This window comes from Rhagoletis zephyria, unplaced genomic scaffold (assembly GCF_001687245.7).
Source record: "Rhagoletis zephyria isolate East Lansing unplaced genomic scaffold, Rhagoletis_zephyria_1.1 Rzeph_scaffold_00746, whole genome shotgun sequence".
NCBI lineage: Eukaryota > Metazoa > Arthropoda > Insecta > Diptera > Tephritidae > Rhagoletis > Rhagoletis zephyria.
The window spans coordinates 43,783-65,628 of NW_016157830.1; the positions used below are offsets into that span (position 1 = coordinate 43,783).

The 21,846-nt window shown below is 33.4% G+C and overlaps 1 protein-coding gene across 1 annotated transcript in view; it reads left to right on the top strand.

The window, feature by feature from the left end:
- The window catches only part of AstA-R1 (allatostatin A receptor 1), a 148,833-nt gene that overhangs the window by 28,187 nt on the left and 98,800 nt on the right, over nt 1-21,846 (top strand). Inside the window, exons 2-3 of the mRNA XM_017613983.1 lie at nt 4,502-4,787; nt 5,005-5,155. Coding sequence (XP_017469472.1) covers nt 4,502-4,787; nt 5,005-5,155 — 437 coding nt within the window. The remainder of the gene's footprint in view (nt 1-4,501; nt 4,788-5,004; nt 5,156-21,846) is intronic.

Here is a 21,846-nt window from a genome sequence, read left to right on the forward strand (position 1 = left end):
ACCCCGGCTTACCATCTAGCGGAAGGTTTCGGAAAGGTGAAAAAACATATATTTAATACTTGCGCCGGGTATTTAATGTTCGGCTCCGCCCGAACTTAGACTTTCTTACTTGTTGAATTTAGCTTCTTAGTTTAACTCAGAAACGAATTTTCACTTAAATCCGTTCATAATTATATTATTGTCTACGTTGTATATGGAAGGGAAGCACTGTCCGACGGTGTTATTATTTTCTTCGATACAAAACAAATTGTCGAACATAGTATGGAAGAAAATTGGTGACGTCGCATAGTGTGGCGACTAGAAGAAGCTAGCTGGACAAAATTATTTTATTTGTATTTTTGACAAGAAGATAAGATCGAAAAAAAAAATCCAGGACAGTGGTTGGAAATACCCCGTTGACCCGGAAGTGTTAATTTATAATTATAATTTTATGATTTGTGGTATACGTTTTAAAATAGCATTACAGCTATGGGACCGAATGAGTATTTTTTGGAAAGAGAATTTAAAGAATATTTTTGTTGTGTATGCGTATTTCCAAGGCGAATTCATATAAAATGATAGCAGGAATACAAAAACAAAAATTTACATGTATTTTGTTTCTGCTTTGATGGCAGAAACTGTCAGAATCTGTAAGAGTATATATGGAAATTCAAATAACATTTTTCAATTTAACATAAGAAGCCGTGTGGCGAAACACATACACAAAATCAACTGATCAAGTAACACCATCTTATATAAATTCGCCTTGCGCATTTTCAATCTGGCGTTAAGTGATATTTGTATGCTAACATGTTAAAAAGAAGTTTAAAAGTCAAAATTTTAAAAAGGCTTTTCTATACTTATATAGTAATTAAATTACCCTTTATTCAGTAAAAGAATTACAACTGTTGGCAGAAGGGACCTTTGCATCATGTCTGATTAATTCCAACTCCCAGTTAAACTTGGCAATCGACGTTATCCAGCATATCCAGCATATTTATAACATGTGATCAATAGAGCAATCGATGTCTTTAACTGAAGGATGTACATCCAATTATTGTCACCAAGACGTTGTGCAAACGGCCCTTAAAGATATTAGTAAACATATGCGCTGGCGTGACTTAACGAAAAACAGAAGTGGATTTTGACTTTGGTTACAAAATTGCGAAACTTTGCGATTTGGGCAAGACTATTTTTATATAGAAGTTTTTGTAGTAATATTGGAAGTGTTTAAGGGTTATATAAGTTAAGGTTTGAGATAAACTTAAATAACTCAGCCAAAATTTTAGCTCTTTACACCATTGAGGTATAGCATTTTCAGTTTAAATGAAACCATGTTCAAATTAAGCGAAACCTTTTTCAAATTAAATGAAACCTTTTTCATGTTAAGCGAAACCTTTTTCAAATTTGATGAAACCTTTTTCAGATACAGTGAAACTTTATTCAAATTAAATGAGACCTTTTTCAGATTCAATGAAACTTTATGCAAATTAAATGAAACATTTTTCAAATGAAATGAAACTTTATTCAAATGAAATGAAACTTCTTTTTTGGATTACTTTGAATTAGCTGTTACGTGTTGATCTCCTTTACGGTCAAGGCATGTTGAATACAGTGTTGCCGTTTCGGTCCAATTGGACCAAAATTGGTTGTTTCATTTCTTAAAATAAGGCTATGGTAGGTTGGTTGGTTTGTTGTGTTTTTCGAGGGGTTTTGGTAACTAGGCAAATCATATAATTTATTCATTTTATAAAACTTCAAATATTTCTGTTTTCGGGAGTACATGTAAAGGATGATGTGACAAGGAAAAGAGAAATGGGACATGTCAAAATTATTCTTGAACCGAAGTTGAATGTTGCCGTGATTAAACTGTGCTCTAATCCATAGAGTTTGTTTAAGTTAAAAGAGAATAATTAGACAATTGTTATGCAAATGCCATATTTTACATTTCGCTTAAGCGAGTGAGAGAGAAGGGAGAGTATTTGTACTTCATCTCACTCTTTTCCCTTAAGAAAATAATAGTTGACAGCTTTGAATTCGTGTAGCAACAGTAAAAATATTCTCCCAGTTAAAGATCATAATCGGCGTTTTCGACTCCCTGATATAAGTATGGCGTCGATAACGTCGATAACGATGTGTAACTGGGAGTTAAGGCTCTGTTACGTACGTGTTTTTACGTAGAAATCAAAAACCAACAGACTTCTACGTATGTAATGCTGTGCGTTGGGTGACACCTCTCAAGCAATGCCAAGTATGCATAACAGAGCCTAGTGTTAGCCAGACATGGTGCAAACGGCACTTAATAGGTTAAGTTGATTTCCTGTTCCTTAATTTAAAAATGTTTAATACTTAATTTGAATAAAGTTTCATTTAATTTGAAAAAAGTTTCATTTGGTTTGAATAAAGTTTCATTGAATCTGGAAAAAGTTTATTTTAAATTGAATAAAGATTCATTGAATCCGAAAAAGGTTTCGTTTAATTTGAAAAAGGTTTCGCTTCGTCTGAAAAAGGTCTCAATGAATTTAAAAAAGGTTTCGCTTAACCTGAAAAAGGTTTCATTTAATTTGAAAAAAGTTTCATTTAAACTGAAAATGCTATATAATTAGGAAGGTATGTTCCCACCCGTTTTATTTATTTGCAAATAAACTTTTTCAAAGAATGAAAAAGAAAGGAAAGAGAACGAGTGGCGTTTCCAAGTTGAATTAAAATGTGTTGATATAATAATATATCAATAAATCAATCATTCAATCATTCACAAAAGGTTGTGATTCATTCATTTGTTAATTTTTTCATTCATTCATTTAATTTATTTATTCTTTCAATTCATCCATTCCAATTCGTTCANACTTATCTTTAAATTGTGCACCAGAAGTTTATTAACACTTTTTTTAATTTTTTACTTTAATAAGCGTAAACAGCTTTATCAAACACCAAATTTAAACAGATCACAGAAAAACACAGCTTCACAGCTTGACGTTTGCGTTCTAAATCATAAGAAACCCTAAGAATGGACATGATATGCCCCTAAAACTTTCAATACATATAGACATACATATTACATACCAGTGAACGAACTCTTATAAATGCTTCAATCGACTTTTGGGAGTATCCTTCACCTTCGCCAGCAATACGTTGTCTGGTTACCATTTTGAATTTTATCACGTATTTTAATAATAAACTGGACAATGTATTAGAACAAGTAATAGTTGTTAAGTGTTAGAGATGTTAAATAAGAATACTTTGGTAAATAACAACAACATAATATCTTAAAATTATGAAGCTACGAGTAACAATGCCAAGTATTCAAATGCAAAATATTATAAAATAACACATTTTTTATTCCATTAACTTATAATATTAAGCTTAAAATACATACCCCCAAATACGCACCCCCACTTTATGTTTACTAGGCGGGCAAGAGCTGACATGAGCGCACTAAAATGCTTAATACTCAAAATGGCGTAAATTTGGGCGCTAATTTTTTAAGATCTGTCAACATATGTACATTTACACCTGCATAAAAACCGCAGATAGAAAACTTCACCTCGTTTCGCTTTTTCTTTTAAAGATACGTAAAATTATTCTACACATTTGGTAAATTAATGTTTTTTGACTTTGGTATTATGAACAAACTTGGTTTTCTCCTAAAAGAACATTCATTTCTAAATACCCTCTTAAGAAAATTTTTTTTTTCACCAAAAAATTACTTGTCCGACTGCTATGTGGCCCTTAATAACTTTGGCATTTCAACTTAGAACTTACGTGCCTAAGTAAAATCTAAACTTAGTTTCATCTAAGTTTATTCGTGAAAATTAACAAGACTTATGGCGTATTCTTTTCTACACAAAATTTTCGCTTTTCATGTCCCTCTTCGTTATATTTGTGAGCAGATGCAACATTTTTCGGTAGAAAAGAAAACGTCATTAGTAAGAAAAAAGTTCGTAGGTTCTAAAATATTTTACATCGATTTTAAGTTAAATTTACACAAGTTTTTCTCTGCGTGCATGGACTACTTGGTGGGAAAAATGGGGACAGCTAGGAGTTTACATGTTTTAGTGAGATTCAAGCTGCATTCTACGCGTTAAGCTGCCCTCCACTTCTTCCAAACTAGTTCGAAAATGCAAGCCTCCACAAAGCTACTTGTTTTCTCTGGGTGCCAGGGCACACAGGATAACCTTGTAATGAAGCATCTGACCTTTTGGCTACCAATTAAAGTCGTGCGATGTACTAGCATCTGCTACGTAAATACACATAACAAAGATTTTGAAAAACTAGAATAGAATTTCGCAAATACGATTGATGCTTCTGTTGATACATTTTCTGCCTCTGGCGGGTGTTCCGCGTCTAGACAAAGGGTGATTTCAAGTAAATATATTCTGTTATGCATCTATAAAGGGATATAATTACATATTAATTACCCATAGAATGAGTATATTTCATAGCATAGAAACTACATAGTTTTATTTATGTATATACTTACATATATTTTCATATTGTGCTTTCTTATCTCTTTTTCTTACAGTTGTTGTCGCCAACCAACAGATGCGGTCTACCACAAACCTGCTCATCATCAATCTGGCTATTTCGGATATACTCTTCGTCATCTTCTGTGTGCCCTTCACCGCCACCGACTACGTATTGCCCGAATGGCCGTTTGGTAATTTGTGGTGTAAATTCGTACAGTATATGATTGTAGTCACCTGCCATGGCAGCGTCTATACGCTGGTGCTAATGTCACTCGACCGGTTTTTAGCTGTGGTGCATCCGGTGACGAGTATGTCCTTGCGTACCGAACGTAATGCGATGCTGTGAGTTAACTACCTTTTTTACATACATAGGCACATAAAGCCCTCCATGTATATTCATGCACACGTCAAGTGTCCACAATATTCTTACTCGATATTTATTTAGTTCTTCTACTTTTTCACACCTTGCTCTTTAAACATGAAGCGCTGTTCATGCTCTTTAGGCGTCAGATTAAAATGTCACTCAAATATTCGCTAATAATCTTCATTTTTCTTGCAGGGCCATCATTTGCGCCTGGGTGCTCATTGTGACATCAGCCATTCCGGTGGCGTTATCACACTCAGTTCAGCTCTACTATTTTAAAGGGCGCAACTACACAGCGTGTGTGTTCTCATCGCATGAGGAAATTTGGAATCTTGTAGCGTTTCAGGTAATTTAAAAATTCGTACACGTGACACATACTATGATTTTACACAAATGTAAAGCCGTCCTTACAGTTCTGATACAAAAAAATTAAGCTACAAATGAAGAAAATCAATAGATAAATAAGAATGGAATGATTGGTGAAATGAAATTGCGCAAGAATTTTTTGTATGAAATATGAGCAAAAAAGAGTCTTACCCTGGTGTACATGGCGTATGCGTAACATTCTTTTCTATAATTTTTCATACCCATAATTTGTTTGGCATTTCCATTTGACCACTCATTCTTATTTCTCCATTGAATTTATGGATATCGATGGCGACAATACATAGATGTTTTCCCTCGCATCGATAGATATATGTCGATGCATCGGAGGGCGTGCATCGATTGGAATAGAGTTTACCTACTATGCAAATAAAACAAAACCAATTTCAAACAAATTAACAAGCATTGAAGTCTGAGAATTTGCGAAATCTTTTGAAATGCAGGGGGATTTCCCATATATTTTTATGATTTCGATTTCTTCGATTTCAATCAATATCGAAATTTTCACTTTTGTAAAACGAACAAACCTTTAGATACTAAAAAGTTCAACCCTGCAGAATTTTTCAGTTGAAGGGTCAAAATTCTCTATATAAACAAATGCACACAAACACACACACTAATTAGAAAATGTCAACGAAATCCAGAGAAAGCGCGGTGGAAACACTTAAACAGGTTTTGAGATTTTGAGGTCGAAATCTCCGATTTAGTGCAGTGGGAATGTAATATTATACTTATATATAATGGTGACTGAAACAAGTGTTCACGCGTTTATTTTATTTTATTTAAATATTCATTATTCATGCTTTAACCAAAACCATGTAAAACAATATTTCAAACTTCACTACTCAACAATTTTTGACCAATTTTATTCACCAAGAATGAAATAAAACTTTTCAAATATCAAAATGGTGTCTCTATATCGGATCTAGTTTTTGAGATATCAGTGAAAATACGAAAAATTGTGTTTGCAATCCTGTCGGTTTTATATCTGAGAGAAGTTTGTAAACGAGACTCTAACAAAAGTTTTTGCCTTCAAAGTCACAAATCACACAGCTAGTTTAGTTACTATAGAAAAAAACATGCAGAAAATGTAAGAAAAAACTAGTTTTTTTGCAAAGTTTTCAGATTTGACCATCTTGAAATCAGGAAAATGTTCGGAAGAAAAAAATCTAGCCACCCTATACTGAAGAGAGTTTTAGTAATAAAATTATATGCCTACTAACGGAGTTCTTAAACATAAGACTTTTGAGTAAAATTAAAAAAAAAATTGTTATAAATTTAAAATCGTTTGTTTAATTTGATTAAAAAACAGCGTTTTACATTCTTTTGTCCATTCTTTATACACCTGTGTAGAATCCCAAACGATTAAGTAATATAATAGGCTCAACGCTGGTTTAATAAAAAAAAAAGCTTTGCAAATGCGTTTGATAAGAAGGTGGCTATTTTAGTACATATTGTAATTCACAAAATTTGATCCTACAAACCATTAAGGGCCGTTTATACACTGACGGTTTAACTCTCATTCGGCAGTTAACTAGAGGTTTTCAGTACAAAAATTTGGAAATTATCTGCTGAATTTGTGTTAACCCCCACTAAGAAAACGGAACTAAGCGAATGAAATATGAGACAACAGTTTACATTTATTTGAAGAAAACTAGGTATTAACCCCTCGGGAGCAGCAAAAACCTCAACTCCCGAGAATTCTTTAAAATGTTTTACAATGCAATGAAATGCACAATAGGCGTATTCTCGGAGTCTTGCAAAGCCCTTGCTCGGTGCACGGATTGAACGATAAAATCCGGGTTTCCTATGGGACAGCTTTGCAAACCGTGCACCGTACAAGAGCTTTGCCAGACTGCGAGAATACCCCTAATGTCTCTCAAAATTCAACATTAGAGAGGGGTAAAAAATGTAATGCTGGTGAACAAATTTACCTTTTACTACTACTACCTTTAACTACCTTTTGTATTTCGCTGAGTTTGTTTCACGTAATATTGTCCAACAAACATTTCCCATCGTGTCCTCGCTCTAAAATCTATGATCTAAAATCTAAATTAGAATGCACTTATTTCATAAAATATTTTAGGCTCTGATATAATTCCAACTTATGGCATGTGACTAATCCATTCACATTTTTTATGTAGAACCCTTAGATTTAAACCACTATGCGGGGCCACTTGTTGGACGGAAAACTTTGCAATTTAAATTTTCTTCTTAAAAAATAAATAGATTTTTAGATACATTTTCAAGCGCGAGTTGAGCCAAAATATTTTTGTGGAAGTCACGAAATAGATAAACTTTTATAACTTCAATGGTAAAACCAAATTTTTTCCGTGCATATGTTGCGTTGGTAGGCTTCAAATTTTTGTAGTAGGATTTTCTCTAGCATAGGGTGGCTAACTTTGATTCGTCCGAACTTTGTTCATAAATATGTAGCTGATTTCAGAAATGTCTATTAAAAGTTGCCAAACATGTAGTATTTATTAAAGTAGTATTTACTTAAAATAATATTTATTTTCAAAGAAATTGGTACCTCACGTAATGCAATTGCATAAAAATGGTCAAAAAGTTATGCAGTTTCAGCAAAAAGACGGCCTTGAATTTATATGTGTAAGTATATACCGGACTTTCAGATTTCGTGACCAGTGTGGTTAAGGAATTCGTCAATATTTACTAAAAACTGGTATATGTATACAATTTGTCTTAAGCTAAAAATTTATTATTCATACAATTTTATGAAAATGGTCATGGCATCACCCACTGCTCTCCACCCAAATAACGGTAATATGAAAAACCCACAGCTAACTATATTTTAAAGCATATAAAAAAACAGTTTTTAGATCCAAAAATATTTATCTAAAAACTGATGAACAAATTTTTTGGATCCATTTTAATCGAACCTTTGCATGCTTGAGGACCTACACAGTGTAGAAGCCGTTACGAACAGCTTAGAATCCTCAATCAACAAAACGCGTTTTCCATCTGTTTTCGATGTCGGTCCGAACATGGGATGTATTAACAAGAACGAATTTGTTGATCGTAGCCACACAGTATTAAGGCAATCATTAAGTGAAGCATGAGAGATGACTAGGTGGTACGTGATACATCTCGTTCAAAGACCGGTAGAAAATGGCCTGGTGACTTTGCGCATGATTGCTTTAACCGCTTTACTTTAAGCCAACTATTCGTTTGCAGTGTTCTGGCGGAATGCCGCCTTATACATACATATATGACATACATAGGACCGGTTGTTTCAAGTCTGGTTAACGGAGGTATAAGCTACGGTTAAATACAGCGACTACTTTATCGATCACATGTTATATCCATGACGTCGAAAACGTCGATAACAATGTTTAACTGGGAGGTAATGATAACCTGAAATTGAACAACCGGCCCATAGTAAATGTTTAAATTTACAGGAGAATTATCCCTTACTTATAGAAACGCACCGCAAGAGCTAAACACAGTCACATATTCTTCCGCTCGTGGCTTTTGATGTTTATTAACATCCTTCGAAAATACATTTCCTACTCTAGGAAGTGCTCTTCATGCATTCATAAGTGTCGCTCACTTGACTTACAAACTAAAGTCTAACTTATGTACTTAAAGCCTTAAGGAGATGATAACTATAACTACTTCAACGTACACTAATCGTTAGCGCCACCCTCAAAACAGAGCGGAAAAATAAAGCTTTTGAAATCATATTAATGTACTTCAAATAGATTAACGCGAATGGCTACTTCAGTAGAGATGGAGATCTCAAGTACTGGTTGCTCATACGCCATGGCGTACCTACACCCTACTCGTGGGTACAATACAAAAGCAGTCGCACAGAAGCCAATGATACTTATGCGACATAATAGCCTACACTCGTACTAACAAATATGCTGCTAATACATATCAGCGTATCGAGCGTATCGTTAGCGACGCTGCATTATCTTCACAACTGTTGCGCTGTTGGTGTATTTCACAGAATATTTGTAAATAATCTTGAGTTTATCTATCAACATAAAAATTTGACTTAGCCTTCCATTGGAGTGGATTGTTTGTTAAAAGCGGCTTCAATGCCTAACACAGCAATTATTTGCGCTCGATTGCACAATTCTCCAGCTGTGAAGAGCAAAAATTTAGTAAAATCAAAGTAAAGCAGAAGCACGCAGAGCAAGAATTCTCGAACAGCGCTACATACAGTGATGTAAAAATATGCAAACATGCAAACATTTTTAAATTTATTTCATTTACGAGTTTTAAAGAATAGGTTCGCAATTAAAGTATATATACATTTTTTTCTAAAAATCTAGTCTGCAAAATCTCGGCATGCTTTATGGATGACCAGCCTACTTTGTGTGCCTCGCTAGACCTTAAAAATTTCAAGATACAAAAAACTGAATCGATTGTTTACCAACCCGTCAATATGCATCGAATAATGCTTAAAATATCCGCCTTGCAGGAGTAAGCCTTCTCTTTTATATTTTCTAGTAATAGTTGCGTCTGCAATTGAATCGTTGTGTTCGAAAACCGCACAAGTCCAAAATTAGCGTTCTGTGAAAATCAATAAAATCCTTTTAACGCTGAAACTTGAAACTTGCCAGAGGACTTCCAATAACAGATGAAAATGTGGTATGGACTTGTAAGGTTTATGAACTTAACTTGTTTATATACAAAGGAACAAGTGAAAATTTTTTAATGTATTTAATTAGGGTATTCACAATATGTCGTAATGTTACAAAATCTCAAAATTTTTCAATGTAAAATGAAGGTTAAAATGCTTTTAGAGGATTTGTAGCTACCCCAGAGCCGACAGAAAATATATAAATAGCTCTATTCTACCCTATGAACCCGTTAAAACCATTTCAATCGTTATTTTATATTGACAAATTTTACGACTTTAAGGCAATACGACGCTTACGACATCTTGGAAATACCCTAAATATTTATTCAAAGCAGAGGAAAAATACAACAACAAAACTCTAATCCAAATCATCATTTTCAGCATTTATGGTTCCCTATGTTGTGATGTGCAATAGAACTCCAATTCGTCACCTTCAGTATAACGCATAACTTTCATACAGGAACTGCCTTCGTTTTACACAAAAGGCGCTTGTTTCTTGGAACCGGTACCTCGAGTGCTACACGATTTTTAATCAGGCCGCTAGTTCTTAAAGTCAGTAATATCAGTCTATCGGATTTAGTTAAATGGTTGCCTTTTAATGAAAGTCAATATTAAGGCCATATATTCTTATGGAGTATAAATTCGATCAGATGTTCTGAAATTCCGTTTTCCACAACCCAAATCCCGGTTGCAGTGCAAAAAGAAATGCTCTCTTATTAAAAAATTATTAAGTATTTAACTGAATAAATGATAACAGTTGGCGTTTCACAATCGTGTCAGCGAATATTTTCAACTCGATTCAGATTGATTCCATTCTGAACAGCTTTGCTAAAGGATAAATATTTTTGTCACCCTTTACTTTATTTTCGTTTTATTTAATTCTTTTTAAAATTCGGCGCAATAATGGAAGAATCTAGCCGTCGGGTTGGATCATAGGTTTCTGTTTTACGTGGAATTACCGGCGGTCCCTGAAGTGTTTCTAACTCAAAATTTTTCTTGAATATGTTTACAAGTCCGAGTAACAATTTACTGAAAGTGCAGCTCATTATTTATCTCACAAAAACCATGTAAGTAAAAATTTCCAACTTTGCACAAAAATTAACAAAATTCGACAAAGTTCCATCTACATTTAGAGCTTTTTAATAAGACTTCTTAAAAGTATTATAAGTATGCAATATTGTAGCCCATTCAACTTTAGTATAACAAAGTGCAAATTTTAAATATCTAGGACTTACTGATTTTTGGATTTTTTTTTTTTTTTGTTTTATTAATTTTCTCGATACTAAAAAATTTTCGATCATACTTTGATAAGAAACGCGCAAACAAAATATTGCCAAAAATCTACGATAACTCCTAGCTACAAAACTACATACTCAAAAAATTCTAAAAAATCTCATTAAAATTTTTTAAATTTCGATGAACATTTGTTAAAATTCTTCGATTTTTTATAAATATTCTACAAAGTTTGAAGTTTTAATTTACATGGTTTTTTAGATAGTAAACTCCTTTTCATAAAAAAATAATAACAATTTTTTTAAGCAAAGAAATTTAGTTAAAACTTGTTAAAATGTCTCTTCCCAATTCACTTTGTACATATTTTTTTAATTAAACGGTAGGCCATCAAAAGTTACATATAACCACGCGCTTAGCTAACATATTTTGTATGTGGAAGAAGATGCCTTTCTGGTGATACCTCGGAAAACAAAAAACCAAAAATTTCTAAAAAAATGTCAAACCAATTTTGGAAATTACAGAGTTCATTTGTTTAAATTTATTATTGATTTGGCGTGTAGAGGCAGCTNCCTTTCTGGTGATACCTCGGAAAACAAAAAACCAAAAATTTCTAAAAAAAATGTCAAACCAATTTTGGAAATTACAGAGTTCATTTGTTTAAATTTATTATTGATTTGGCGTGTAGAGGCAGCTAATAATAGTAATAAATAACACTATGTGACAAAATCAAACTCTTTGGCTCGGTATTCAGTAAAACCAAATGCAAGTGACAGTTCTAGATATCAATAACATTACGTTAAAGCCATTTTTCGAGTTAAGTTCAAATAATGAAGATATCCTTAATTGAATCCTTGCACACAATTTATTGTTTAATTAGGTAAATTCTTGAACAATATTCTTATAAAATACTTATATAAGGGTTCTTTGATACAAGGAATTCATTTTTGAAGTTTATCATTAGCTTGGCGTTAGATGGCGCTGTAGCCCAATTTTGTTGAATTTCATTGATTTTTAACCGACTCCCATTTCAATTTGATTTAAATCCGATCATTAGTACATGAAGAGATTAAGGATAATCTTAAATTATATAATAAATAAATGAGAAATGACGTTGGTTTTTTTTTGCTTAAAAATTACTTGTTTTTTTTTCAAATAAGTAAATACTTATACCTCAAATAATACTTCAAACAGAACTTAATTTATTTATTGTATTTTGTTTTATTCTTCTGCGCAAGAATTAAATCAGCGCTATCTTGCTTATTTCATTCACTTGCAATTAATTTCACTCAATACCGATTTAAGCTGTCGCACAGTGGAATATAATACTTTGGCGCTTATATCTTTGCTAGGTATTTCAACGAGCTTCTCCTCCGATTTGTGGTTTTATGAGAAACTTTTTCAAGGCATAAATACACTCAGAGCTTTGTCATTGCCTGCCGAGGACTGACCGCTGTCAGAAAAAGTCTTATTATTTGGATGTTGCTCGTACGAGGATTCGAACCCAGATCCTACGGGATGGTAGTACGCACCTCTAACCTCTCAGCCACAGGTTTCCAATGATGCCTTTTAAAGTGTAAGTGGTATGAACGCAAGTGAATAAAAAATGCTTTCGGCAACAATTTCCAATTTTATCCAATGTTCATATACATATGTTTATGTATGTGTGTATGCATATCCTCTACTTTGACACTTTGTCTTTAATGGCGCCGGAAGTATGTTAGCAGAATAGCCAACCTGTTCGAAGGCTAAATAAACATCCGTTGCTGGGGAAATAATACAGAACGGGGCTTATACATACTTACATAGTACAAATGTATGTATAAGTACATATATATATATATGAAAGCATGTGCAATTATAGTTGTATGCATGTATAATGTAAGTTAAGTACCCTGTAGGGAACTGAACTATAAATTCACAGTTTTTCAACTAGGGGTGACTACGCCCCGACTACTTTACATTGCTTTCAATTGACTACTTTTACATGATGATGTCGCAAAAAAAATCAGTTAGTTTTCAGCTAACTACCAACCGGTTATTAATAAGTTCACTTGTAGTGTGCAAATTAATAGAATGTTTTTGGTACTCTCGGTTTTTAAACTTATTTTAAGTTAATTATTATCTTCATGATAACTATTTAGTTAGCATGTATTAGGACTTCTAAAAATTCACTTTTAACATACATACATATGTAACATACATACATGCATACATATACATAAATATATAAGCATGGATTTTTCGGCTATCTATATACTTATTTCTAAAACGTATTCTTCTGTTACCAAAAGATATCTCCTTTAAAAATTTTCATTTAGAAGGAGAGAAGTTCACGTAATATGCACAACTTCTCCGTGTCTCGGACCTCACTATGTGGGATGAGATTCCGATCATTTCCAAAGAAGTACTAGGCGTAGTACTTGCTTGTAGGACATGCAAATCAATAACAAAAACACTCCCAAGTTTTATTCAGCAGAGATTTTATGTTCAAAAAATGATGATTGCACAAAAGAGAATGAGCATGTTATTTCCTATCTGTTATTTGGTGAGGGAATGATTTACCTCAGATCAGGTTCTGTTCAACAATATGTGAGCAACGATCAATTTTTGAACTCCCTAAATCCGTCGGATTTACCACCCCATAAATTAATTTTCCAGTCATGCCTTTTCAATTAGTATGAAAACATTGCCCGGTAAAGGTAGCCTTTGCTATGACAATAAATAAAGCACAAGCTCACGCTTCAAAGGCCTGGGTTGTATCTACCACAGTGATGCTCAAAACAACGCCCGCCGTCGGATCTCTTCAAAGCTCACTGTAGATTTTATATGGATGATCTACCAGAACCTGTTTTTTCGTATTGGCGCTATACGTGGCTATTCAAGAGTTCGTAGATTTAACGATGTGTATCTGTGTATTCAAGAATATTTCAACCAAAAGAAGAATTATCACTTTTAAAATTCACTCTAAAAAGAGCAAGTAAGACTACTACTGAAAAGCGATTACTTTTCAACCAGAACCTGTGTAAATATACGCATAAGATTTTCAAGATTTGATTTTGAACATGAGATGTTTAAAATATACACATGAAATGTTAAAAATTGCAAAAATTTTGAAGGTCAAAATACATTTACTACTGATGTCTAATAAACATTAAGTGCTCATATACACTTAGAAAAAAAATGTGTTGTAACAATAAAAATTTTTTATTTTATTACCATTTAAAAATGTTCGTACAGTAAAACCCGCTTAAGTAGCTCACGAAAAATGTCAGCTTTTTGAGGTACTTAGGCAGGGTGGGTACTTAAAAGAACCCGTTTAAGGCGGGGTGGGTACTTAAAATAACCCGCTTAAGTACCCCGATGCGGGTACTTAAGCGAGCATAATTGTTGATGCATTGAAGTATACGTATTTATTTAAGATTTTTCAATTAAAATGCAGTTCATTCCTTAACAAATACCATGTAAACCTAATAATAATAATAATAGATTGGTGCTTACACATACGTTAGTGTTTGGCCGAGCTTCTCCTCCTGTTTGTAGTGTGCGCCTTGATGTTGTCACATAAAGGGGAGGGACCTACAGTTTTACGCCGACTCCAGACGGCGATTGTGTTTTTATTAGAAGCTGTTTTTCATGGCAGAATTACACTCGGAGGTTTGCCATTGCCTGCCGAGGGGCGGCCACTGTTAAGAAAAAAACCCTTTTTCTAAATTTTTTTTTGGGATGTTGCTTTGACCGGGGCTTGAACCCAGGGGCTGCGGAGTGTCAGCGCGTAAGCTTAAGATTTTATAGAACACTTAAAGAAAAAATTTATCAAAATTAAAATTTTTTTCTAAGATGTGTTTTTGAGTATGTATACAGTTTTATAGCCCACTCAATTTTAGTGTAATAATGTGCAAGTTTCAAGTGGCTAAAAATTACCGTTGATTTTTTATAATTTTTTGCCGAACGTGTGTAACGCTGCCACTGAGATTCAAAATATTAAAATGTTTTAAGGAATTTTAAAACAGCACTTAAAAGGAGAAAATTATAGGTGAAATGGTAAATATGGTACGAAAAATTTAGATACTTAGGCGGGTTGGGTAAATAAGCGGGGAGGTACTTAAGAGAGGGATTTTTTTTCTGATTACATTCAAAAATTCACATTGCCCAAAAATGTTGGTTACTTAAGCGGGTTAGGTACTTAATGGGTTTCACTGTATTTAAATAAAGTGAAAAGTGTTAACAAAACGGATTTTCAATTTCAATTCAATGGATATTCAAATAAAATACGCCTGTATTAAAATGAAAAATTTTTCACAGCACGGATGGCGTTTTGCACGTCTCGGATGCTTTTTCATATGTAATTAAGAAAGTATATGTATACAAAGCATGCACAGCGGTGACAACACATACACACATACAAACATACATGGTGTGACATAATGCACTAATCGCGCGGTGTGATGTTGATTCAAACTCAACATTTGAAAACACATTTACATGTATGGCTGTAACTGAGTGTGCAAAGACGCTTGATACAATTGGTTGCTGCCAAGAGGGTCCGGGTTTAATTACTCTCAGATGGAACATAAAACTAATTTTTTTTTCTTCTTAATTATAATTTGGAATAACGAAAAAGCATCTGTGCACTTCACAGCGACATATTTTATAACGAACATACTCAAATTTAAAACGAGTTGGGCTGGTGCTCTTTCATATGCGTATTTTTTACTTTTGGTACGTTTTTATTTTAATTCTAAATTTTTTTCGCTCATTGTGCTAAATTTTAAACATTTTATGTGTAATTTTGCCGTACGCGCCAAATTTGATATGTAACAATAAATAGCCAGTGTTTAATTTTATTACACGGGGTGTAAATTTTCACACAATTTTTTGTGTCTAAAGTGAGAATTGTGAAATAATTTTATACATATATGTACATTAGGCTGCATCACCAAAAAAAAGTTGCGGGTTTCCGGCGAGATTACAAAACCTAGTATATTTTACGACCCCTACTAAAATATTTTGGAAAAATATTAAGATTTACGTGAGCTGGACCGGTTTGAAAATACCTCTAAAAATGGAGTTTTTATGAATAAAAATAGTTTCTTAAAGGATTTTTTGGAAAAAATCCCCTCAGATGATAAAACAGTTTAAACTTAAAAAATCTACACAAAAATATTAGAAAATTTTGTCAACGGAATCATAATAATGAGATTTTTGATGTTGCGTTTTTAACTTTTTTCAAAGATTTGTTTAAGAAAAACTTGAATAGCTGCTCCAAAACTGTACCGATATAGACTTATGAGGTATCAGTGGAAAGGTATTTTTTCACTCTCTTTATTTCTTTGCAAAAAACTCATTCACGTCCCAATTTTTTCTTTATCAAATACCAACATACCTTAATTCAACATGGAATGACACTCGTTTATCTTACCTTTCTCTTTCATACTTTGAATGAGCTTATTCGCAAAGAAATTCAAAAGGTGAGAAAATACCTTACCAGTGATACCTCATAAGTCTAAATTAGTAAGGTTTTGGTTGAGTTATTCAAGTTTTTTTTTCAACCAGTCTCTGAAAAAAGTTCAAAAACAGCATCAAAAATCTCATTATTATGATCCCATAGAAAATTAAAAAAAAAAAATTTACGCAAATTTTTTAAGCTTTAACTGTTTAGTCATCTGAAGTATCTTTTAAAAAAAAATTTAAAAAAAAACTCTTTTTATTAATAAAAACTAAATTTTTGGAGGTATTTTCAAATCGGCCCAGCTCGCTTAAATCGTAATATTTTCGCCGAAATATTTTGGTGGACTTCTTAAAATATAATAAATTTTGTAATCCCGGCGGGAAAACCGCAACTTTTTTTGGTGATGCAGTCTAATATACATACATGCATACATACATATCCCCTCGATTGAGCCCAAAGTTGGCTANACATTAGGCTGCATCACCAAAAAAAAGTTGCGGGTTTCCGGCGAGATTACAAAACCTAGTATATTTTACGACCCCTACTAAAATATTTTGGAAAAATATTAAGATTTACGTGAGCTGGACCGGTTTGAAAATACCTCTAAAAATGGAGTTTTTATGAATAAAAATAGTTTCTTAAAGGATTTTTTGGAAAAAATCCCCTCAGATGATAAAACAGTTTAAACTTAAAAAATCTACACAAAAATATTAGAAAATTTTGTCAACGGAATCATAATAATGAGATTTTTGATGTTGCGTTTTTAACTTTTTTCAAAGATTTGTTTAAGAAAAACTTGAATAGCTGCTCCAAAACTGTACCGATATAGACTTATGAGGTATCAGTGGAAAGGTATTTTTTCACTCTCTTTATTTCTTTGCAAAAAACTCATTCACGTCCCAATTTTTTCTTTATCAAATACCAACATACCTTAATTCAACATGGAATGACACTCGTTTATCTTACCTTTCTCTTTCATACTTTGAATGAGCTTATTCGCAAAGAAATTCAAAAGGTGAGAAAATACCTTACCAGTGATACCTCATAAGTCTAAATTAGTAAGGTTTTGGTTGAGTTATTCAAGTTTTTTTTTCAACCAGTCTCTGAAAAAAGTTCAAAAACAGCATCAAAAATCTCATTATTATGATCCCATAGAAAATTAAAAAAAAAAAATTTACGCAAATTTTTTAAGCTTTAACTGTTTAGTCATCTGAAGTATCTTTTAAAAAAAATATTAAAAAAAACTCTTTTTATTAATAAAAACTAAATTTTTGGAGGTATTTTCAAATCGGCCCAGCTCGCTTAAATCGTAATATTTTCGCCGAAATATTTTGGTGGACTTCTTAAAATATAATAAATTTTGTAATCCCGGCGGGAAAACCGCAACTTTTTTTGGTGATGCAGTCTAATATACATACATGCATACATACATATCCCCTCGATTGAGCCCAAAGTTGGCTATTTTAGTAGTCGACCACGAAATTCCCGACAGGGTACACTACATGTGTGTGTATGTATGTATAAACATTTTTATATTATATGAATGTACGTATGTATGTATGTATGTCATAAGCCTTTCAGTAACAGCAATTCTTCGTATTTACTCACGCGTTTCAAATGTGACAATGTAGTCATTGCTATCACTGATACTTTTAACTTTCAATCCAAAGCTCGATGAAGTCCTAATCGCCTATTGCTGCTCTGTTCTCGATAACTGCTCACATTTGTGGACTTTTGAAAGAACAACATAAGTCTATTTTTCACGGACAAAAAAATAGCCTACGTTGGCAGAGAAATAAATTTCAATCAAAGTTGAAAACAAAAACATTTTTTAAGGCTGTGAATGGCGATAAAATAATTTACTATTTCTCTTTGAAGGTTTTGTCGACATAGGCTATTTTTTCAGCGTGAAAGACAGAGTTAAGATGTTCTTTCAAATGTCCACAGATATAAAACATCCAACACTCACTTGCTGCCCCACTTATGTTTTCTCAGCCATTGGATGTGCGCTGAAACGCATCGTTGTTTGCCATGTTTGCGATATTTGTTCTGTCCTCTGTTGTCGAAAGGGTGAAACACATAACACACACATAAATCTTGTAATACTTCTCTTGTTGACACTATGCATTTTCTTTTCACCATGGTTGTAGCGCTAACTCAAACAGCTTTCTTGTATAAATATGTATTTATGTATGTGTGCTTGTTTTTTTCATCCATATTTAATGTTGCAAGCTGCGCAATTTATTGTAACTTGTAACACTTTTTTTGATATCTAATTCAATTTTCAAACCATTTGTCACAGCTTAAATTGTTTGAAGAGATAGAAATAGTCAGCCTCAAAACGAGTTTCCTTCTTCAGCCAAGATCTTTTAATTCATAATTAAACATTTAGAAATTTTAATTATATATGGCAATATTTATGTTTTAGGATTTGCTAATGGCTTACTACATATCTTATATCGCCGTTTAAAGTACAAAACCGCGTATCAACAAAATGCATTATCTTGATGCAAAATCGCGTATGTGAGGTTGCATAAATTTTTTCCAGAGAGTAAAACCCGTCATACTTCAAAATGGCGCTCTTTTTTAAATGTCAGTTATGCAGTTTTCCAGAACGACAATACGCGCTTCTGTACTTTAAACGACGATATATAAATAGGCAGACATGTTTTCTTTACACCACACCCCGTTTTACAGATAAACGATATCTCTATGGTATAATGAATTATAAGTGTCGATAGATGTGTTGATAAAAATATTAACAACAACTAGTATCACCGAAATTCGACATCCTTTTTCACACAAGTTTGAATATTAATTGTCACCAATATTAACTCCTTTATCCGAATGACGATTTTGAAGTCCACCACCCAAATTTCTTCAGTAGCTTTCGAAATTAGAACAAGAAAAGAACTTCAATTTTCATTTATAAAAGATATACATATGTATTTGTATGTGTATATAAGATGCCGAACGGTTTCTGACTGACTAAAATGTCCTATGCCGAAATGACATATACCAATTCAGACTATAAATACGATTTTCGATTATATTCGTCTGAGAGCCTTTCAGAGATAAGCCATATGAGAATTTCAGTTTTTAAGATTGGTATTGATACAATAAATAACTGTGTAAAATTTCAGAATATTAGCATTTGTGATTGCAGAGCCACGCCCCATTTTCTAATGCCTACCACTTTTCGGCGAAGTACGGTATTGATATCATATGTAGCTGTGTCAAACTTCAGTACGTTAGCGTAAGGGGTTCCAGAAATAAGCGATATGAGAAGTTCAGTTTGAATGGGAGGTGCCACCCCGCCTTTTCCACTATCAACCCCTTTTCTCCGTAAGTACGGTATTGATAGCATATGATGCTGGGACGATGATTTTCGGGACGTTAGCATAAGCAGTTCCAGAGATAAAAGATATTAGAATTTCAGTTTGTATGAAGGGTGCCATGCCCCCATTCTCGTTATCTTTCAATTTTCGCAATAAGTAGGGTATTTACAATTTATACATCCTTGCCTAGTTTCACTTCCCCAGCGCAATTGGGTTTAGAGATATATACACATTTTAGTCTGTACATCAAATGCCACGAGCCCTATGTAACGGATTAAACAACTCTGGATTAGAAGAAGTTATATCCTTTAAATCGGTGTATGTTTCCTTGAAATCGAGCTAGCAGTGCCTTCAAAAAAGGGAGTTCAAAATTTTTTGGGGCGTATTTATACACAGATATCGGTAGATTTATCAATAACTCATCAACTATTATATCGATAACAATATAGACGATTACGTCGACAACAATATGGACAAATGTTTTTAAATTAATATCATGTGCATCACTTTAGGAGCACTTGTTTCCATTACAACCGTTTGCATCCCAACCAATTCCGTGTGAGCTTTACAACGACATAGACATAGTGCACCGAATTAAAAAACAGCGGCTCCGCTAGTTTGACCATGTCGTTCGAATGGACGCGGACGCTCCTCTCTGAAAGTATTCAACTGGGAACATTGTGGTGGTAGCAGAGGAAGAAGGAGCCCCATACTGTAATGGAAAGACCAAAAGGAGAAGGACTTGGCTTTACTTGACACTTCCAATTGGCGTACTTTGTTGAATTCGGCCAAAATTGCTTAGGCAGTTACAGCGCCAAATAAGAATCCCGAGAAGTACAGAGTTTGGGCGAATAACTGTTACCCAGTTTTCTTTAAAAATATAGATCTTGCGAAAAATGTATTTTATTGTCAATTTTTCGCCGATTTGAATATAACTGTATTAATAAGTTTTTAAATCTTAACCTTAATTTGGATTTACCAGTGGTAAGCCCATCGAGAGAAAATCACAAGCGGCACGCAAGTCTTCGTCGGTTAACTTATTCCATATCTTCTCTAACCATAGGCTTATTTCCTCTATTTTAGGTCCCCTATACTCCAACTTTTGTCCAACATGAGGCCTCAGACCCATAAATCGGATAGACTCGGAACTGGTGACCATTCATTCGACCAGTCCTATACTGAAAAAGACTTGTGTGCTGCATAGATTTATCTAAAAAGGTTTACAATGCTGGAAAATTCAAAAAAGGATTAATATTTTAAAACTAATGAATAAAATTAGAGTAAAATCTGTGAAAACTTAACAATGAAATACTTTTTTGCAAAATCTATAAATAGAAGGGCTATTTCAAAAAAAAAACATGTGTACAGTGCACACGCGGTAAAACTGAAACCTTCATAAAATTAAACTACGAGACGAATGCGTTCGTTTGTTGTAATATTGGTACGAAGCAAGCCGAATTCATATAAAGTGGTGTTGCTAGATCAGCTGCTTTAATTCGCCTCGGTACACAAATGTCAAAACTCCATATGAACGAGTGCGAAAGTAAGTGTTAGCATTTTCTTTCCCTCTTTCTCCTTGAGTGAATAATAGCTGAAATTTGACATTTGTGTACCGAAAGCGAAAGCAAAATACATGTTAGTTTTTATTACAACGCTTTTATCAACTTGCAATGTTGTGTGTCCGACACCATAAAACCTTTGCTTTGAAAAGTTCCTATAAAAAAGCATAGTGCATAGGGCGACATCTGTAGTGAATAGGGCGAGGTAGATGACATCTAGATGTCGCCCTATGTACTACGTTTGCTACAGCGGAAATAGACGACACGCCATTTCTTTAAATAAAATTAATTGGTGCTCGTTTGTATGTACATACATATGTAAATGCATGTGTGTGCACCTTTCTATTAATATCGTTGAATTATTTTAATATCTATTGCAAAATTTTATTCAGACAGGACTAAAAAGTAGAAAATAAATAATATAAAAAAAACTTTTTAATATACAACGCTTTTATAAATGGA